The 5,919-nt window shown below is 41.6% G+C and overlaps 1 protein-coding gene across 1 annotated transcript; it reads left to right on the top strand.

Annotated features, from left to right (window-relative positions):
* Positions 1-1,814: 1,814 nt before the first annotated feature.
* On the top strand, positions 1,815-4,935 carry LOC124676759 (superoxide dismutase [Cu-Zn] 4A). Its single transcript, XM_047212787.1, has 8 exons — positions 1,815-1,919; positions 2,598-2,685; positions 2,788-2,889; positions 2,968-3,063; positions 3,217-3,248; positions 3,355-3,430; positions 4,424-4,477; positions 4,650-4,935. The coding sequence occupies exons 2-8, from the start codon at positions 2,610-2,612 to the stop codon at positions 4,670-4,672; spliced, it is 459 nt and encodes a 152-aa protein (XP_047068743.1). The 5' UTR covers positions 1,815-1,919; positions 2,598-2,609; the 3' UTR covers positions 4,673-4,935.
* Positions 4,936-5,919: the final 984 nt, after the last annotated feature.

Raw genomic sequence — 5,919 nt, 5'->3', positions numbered from 1 at the left:
CATGATTGTAGCCTGATGTAAATTTCTGACGTGGAGAGGGCTCACGTTGGTCCATGCATCTTATTTATCTACTTCATGTTGCAGAAAATTCTTGTTCATATACTCCATTATATTTATTGAGCCAATCGTTCTTGTTCAAACAGATTTTTTTTGTTGAAGAGAATCTCAAGAACAAATGCTTCAGATCCAAATGTCAATGGATGGTTTGTTCTGAATAAAACTTTTGTTTAATCTCCATATGTGTAAATCGTGTTGGAATTCTGTACCATTTTTTATGTGTAATATCAGAAATTAATTTCGTATCATATAAAAAATATGGCAATGTCAGAAATAAATTTCTATCATATGAATTTTTTTTGTTGTGCCATGAGAATGGGAAAGAGCGGAGAAAAATGAACGGTAAAGTTTGTGTATTAGAAACCAATTTTATGGTTCAAACTGATCTATTGAATGATTCTGGCTCATGCCATATTAATTTCCCATTCTATCCTGGACAGAACTACATCGAGGTCGACCTTGTTTTTGCTTATAGTTAGGTCACCGAAACTATCCATTTGTGGTAAAGGAATATTTCCAAAAATAGTAATAGTGGGCCCGCGTGGGAACCAAAGGAAAGCACGGGCAACTCTTCAACGGCGGAGTAACAACCGTGCGGCTGATGGAGGAGTGGTTTAGCTCCGGAGGGCGAGGAGGTCGGCAGCCTGAACCGTCTGCCGAATGGCAGGGAGGCCGGCAGCCGAAACCGTGCGTCGGGGGGGTGTGGAGGCCGACGGTGAGTGGCTCGGCGCCGGAGGATGGGATGGACGTGAGAGAGCTAGCCGTGGACGGACGCCAAACAACGAGTGACCTTGGCGGCGTGTGCGGCCACAGGCGGCATGAGTAACCCATGCGGTGGTGTCGGGAGAATGTGAAATTGGGAAAAGTTTGTTATTTTAAAATTAAAATTGGGGAAATTTGGGTGAGGAAGAAAGCAGGATTGTCCGAGCTTTTCTCGGTACTCCAATACCACCAAGCACCGACATGTGGTTTTCCGTGGTTATCATTACAAAAAAGTATTATCATCCTAATGACCAAGAGATAATAATATTTTCCATTTATTTGCAAAAAATTGTTTGGTTACTTAGTATTTTCTTTTATGCTTTCATGCGATAAATGATTTGTTCATCCAATTTGCACCGGGAGTACTTTATGTTCACATTCTTATATTTTTATGAAAATAAAACTTCATGCTAACTCGATAGATTGATTGTGCGGGATGGCTACGAGTTGACAAAGAGATTTTTTATACACATACTCAAGTACCTTGCTAATGACATTGAAAATAACATACATGATGTTGTGCGAGCATATGTTATTCACGATCAAGAGAGCATGGATTTAATAAATAATATAAAAAAATAATATGTCGGTCTCGTTGCCTTTTATAATTATTACACTAAATTATGTGATATGATTTTATGATATTTTAAATATTATGTGGTTATTTTTATGTACTTAAATGTTTTTGCGCATCATTTACACTTGTAATATTTGTGAAACTACATAAAGTAGAGATCCATGTAATATTGTGACTGGCATAAGGGTAGGGAGCCGTGGCGAAGCACGGGCATTCCACTAGTCCATTTCTAAAATTACAATGTAAATGAAATAAATACATGTATTCATTTCAAAATGTTACAAACGAAAATGAAAGCATGGCTTTCAAACGACTTCTCAGTGAATTTTTTAGCGAAGTGAAAATAAACAGAAGGGGTAGGTGAAGCTCCACCGTTCACGACCGGCCCTGCTCTATTTATTTAGTCGGCCCTCGGTTCGAGAGTCTTCTCCTGCAGCATCTTCCATTCGTCAGTCATAAACCCAAGTCGGAATCGCCTTCTTCCTCAACCACTCTCGCATCACGCAGGGGACACCTGAGGTAGGTACCGCTCGAATCCCCTCTCCAGCCATCTAGGGTTGCGAATTTGCTTCCGTTCGAGCGGATCGATCTGCGTTCGCCGCTTCCCGGTTCCGCCGGAGTAGGTTTTTCTCCTTGGATCTGCGGCCGCTGGGGCGTCTCGGTAGGATCTGATTCGGCTGCGCTCTCATGGGGTCCCGATCCGCGCCCGTGCTTACCCAGTCGTGCTCGTCTGTGGCTGCGGTTGTGTACTGGTAGCGTATATCACTGCTAGTAAGTGTTTGTGGCGTTGGAGTTGGATGATGCGCCGATTTGGTTGTGGGAAGGGCTCTGGATTTGGGGTCTAGATGGTTTGGGGAAGTGGAATGTTCCGTACGGCTCAGTTAGAACCTTTGGCACCCTGTTAATTTCCTTCCTTTGCTGTACTAGTATGTAAACTGTGTTGAGTCCTACTGTCATAGTATTTGGTGATGTTCTGTTTCTCAACTTGAGAAACCACATAGCTATTTAGCTAGCAAGGGAAGGATTTGGGAAGAGTTTGTGATCTCCTGTCTGTAGCAGCACATATGGTTTGTGGGTGAAGGACTGTATTATTGCATCTAGCTTAAATCTAGAACTGCGACTATACTAATCCAAAGTTTCATGATCTGCTTTTGTTGCAACACCGCTGACTAGTTTACCATGTCTTCTGGCTTGATTGCAGAACACATCGACAATGGTGAAGGCTGTATGCGTGCTTTCCGGCAGTGAGGGTGTCAAGGGCACCATCTTCTTCACCCAGGAGGGAGATGGTAATTGTACAAACATGCTTTGAGAGCCTCTCTATTTCCATCCTTATCTGTTTGTTGGGTGTTTATCTGTTTGTTGGGTGTAATCGGTTGGTTGCTGTTTAGGCCCGACCACCGTGACAGGAAGCGTCTCGGGACTCAAGGAAGGGCTCCACGGGTTCCATGTGCACGCTCTTGGCGACACCACCAATGGCTGCATGTCAACTGGTACCTACATTTCTTTCCACCTTTCCAGCACAAAATGAATTATGCTGTGCTTATTGGAGCAAATGTTTTCTTTTCTAGGACCGCACTTCAACCCCGCTGGTCATGTGCATGGGGCACCAGAGGATGAAGTCCGCCATGCTGGTGATCTTGGAAACGTGACAGCTGGACTTGATGGTACTCTTCTCAACTCTCTTCTCGCCTCACTTTGATTCCTGTATGTTGGACATATATTTATGCTTTGTCTCAAGATTAGGCAGCTTTGTTTCGTAAACATTAATACCAAATTGTGTGTATAATGCATAACCCCTACTTCTTGGCTCATCACAGGTGTTGCTCCCATCAATGTTGTTGACAAGCATGTAAGTTATATTTCTTTTCTCCCTGCAAACATATTATGTTGTCTCTTTTCTTGTTGTTTGGGTTTGAACACAGTTCATTGGACATCAATTGTAATTTTGAACGCAGATCCCCCTTACTGGACCACATTCAATCATTGGCCGTGCTGTTGTTGTCCATGGTGATGCTGATGACCTTGGCAAGGGTAATGCTACAGAAAAACTGGAATCATACATTTTATTGTCTACCTTGGCATGATGCTTGCCAGATTTGAATGATGTTCTTCTTCCAGGATTCCTTAAGTAGTTGCACCCATGTTATGTTATATGTGTAGAAAGGATCATAATCATGAATTCATGATTTAGGAGTTAGTGTGAACAGTCAGGGAACTCTAATCTACTTCTGGTTAAACCTGTTGCTTTGATACCCATAGAGATTTATATCGGAGAAGAAAGACTTCATGATGGTTTCTATAACTAACTGAGCTAATATTTAATTCCATCTTGCTTCTCTGATACAACACATAAAATTTATTCCATCACATGTCTCTAGGGAACAGCGCAACAGTATTTTAGATTTTTTTGGCATACAGTGTAGATGCTATGATTTATGTTATGCTCTTTAGCAGCTGAACATTTGCTCAGCTTAATTGATGCTGGGGTTGCTTTGGGAAAATCCAAGATAAGTGAAAACTTCAACCTGAATGTTCAGATTTGTTTGATTGGCCGTGTCCAGTATTTTGCAGCCCATGGTGCCTTCAGTTCAGCCATATGTTATTTCGATTTAGTTTAAAGGAACCAGTCCAGTCCATCATGTTATGCTACACTTATATGAACATATTGTCTTGCTTGAAGTTGAGAACTCACAAACATACATCGTATTACTTCACAAAAGGAACTCTTTATGTTAGAAGTTGAACAGATGTTTTTTCCATTGGCGCAACTGTGTTATATAATTATAATATTCGGTCTGCTTTACTTAGAGCATTTGATTATGTATGTTGGTTTATGATAATGTGTTATCAGCTAGGCAATCTTTCTGTGCTTCCTCATCAATCTGTAAATCATTTGCTTGCTATTAAATTCTATACCTCCCTCTAGTATCTGTTCATTCTATTTAGAACATAGCATGTCATAGCACTAATTTTGGTGGAGGCAATGAAACAACTGTAACCAATACCGATCCTGTTGTATTTCAGGTGGACATGAGCTTAGCAAGAGCACTGGAAACGCTGGTGCACGTGTTGCTTGCGGTAAGTTGTATATTTTTGTGGTACTACTTTTTGTTTGCTCCAACCTGGTTTAGGTTACTCTCATTCCGCCTTGCCGAATTGTTAGTTGCTACTTTCGTGTAGCCTCTAGTTGATTCATAGAAACCTTGTTCATCTTTGTTTTCTCTTATGATCTCCCTTTCCTCGTTTCCAGGGATCATTGGGCTCCAGGGCTAGAGGCTGTCTTCACTTGTCAATGTCGTACAGATCTGGGCACTTTCAGAATACAGACTTGCATTAGCTATTTTAAATAAGCACCTGATCAGTGATTGCGGATTAGTGTGCCTCATTCGCGTCATTCCATATGTTTGCCACTCTGAACATTTCATCACTTCCATTTGCCTTTAAGTGCGTGATCGGAACTGTTCTGTAAAGTACTTGTGGATCTGCTGTTCTTTACTGAGACATTATCATGACTAGACTATCTAGTTTTTCAGAGACCAGAGATTCCATTTTACATCATATTGGGTTTACATTTCATTTGCACCACCGGAATCAAGGACGTGGGCGTTCCTGTGACGCTTCCTCCACACAGTAGTGGGCAAATAAGCTATGCGACGAGATCAGTTAAACTTCGAGTCCTGGAGCCAATGTCACCTCTGATATGTCTCGCCTTAAGAGCATCTAGATCAGATGGTGTATAATATACACCACCAACAGTGTTTTACACCATCAACTTTGCCACCTTTTTAGGATTTTACCCCACCAAGTGCAAAATCGGATGGTGTATATTCAGGTGGTGTATATTTTAGATTTGCAAATATATGGATGAAACTCCTATCTAAATGATTTGAAAACACAAATAAAATTCAAATAATGGGCGATGAAGATGGGGAGTTCTCCTTATCTTGTGGAGGTGTTGGAGGAGATCTTGATCTTGGAGGTGTGTGTGGTGGCTATGGAGGCGGCGGAGCGGTAGGGCTCCACCCCTGAGGCGTGTTGTAGGCGGCGGCTAGGATTTCCCTCCTTAAATAGGCATTTTGAAGGTCTCTTTAGCAAACCAACCGAGATAGGGCCTGAATATGTCCATCGGAGCTTCACAAATGTTGTTCCATTTGAGGAAATAGAGCCGACGAAGATCCGCATGACCTTACGGTATGGGCGAGGTCTGCGTGTACTGATAGTTGTTATTTTCTCGATATGCTTCCGTATTTTGGCCGTTATTTCTTCATACGAACTTGGATTGAGGTGTTCTTCGGCTCGTTTAACTCGTATGGACGAGGGCTACAACACCATGGCCTCAGATTTTAAATATAAGATGTTTGAAAATATCACATTTTTTCCACACCTTATATGGCTAAGTCTAGTGCGTGTAAATCTTCCATATTATGATCTCTTGGTCCTTCTTGCATTCCTTTATCCATAATTATCCATAACACCTACACACATGTCAAAGACAAGGAAAAAGTAATAAAATCCTACTA

This window comes from Lolium rigidum, chromosome 7 (assembly GCF_022539505.1).
Source record: "Lolium rigidum isolate FL_2022 chromosome 7, APGP_CSIRO_Lrig_0.1, whole genome shotgun sequence".
NCBI lineage: Eukaryota > Viridiplantae > Streptophyta > Magnoliopsida > Poales > Poaceae > Lolium > Lolium rigidum.
Note: the sequence above shows the minus strand (reverse complement) of the source record. Positions and strands in the feature narration are given on the sequence as shown.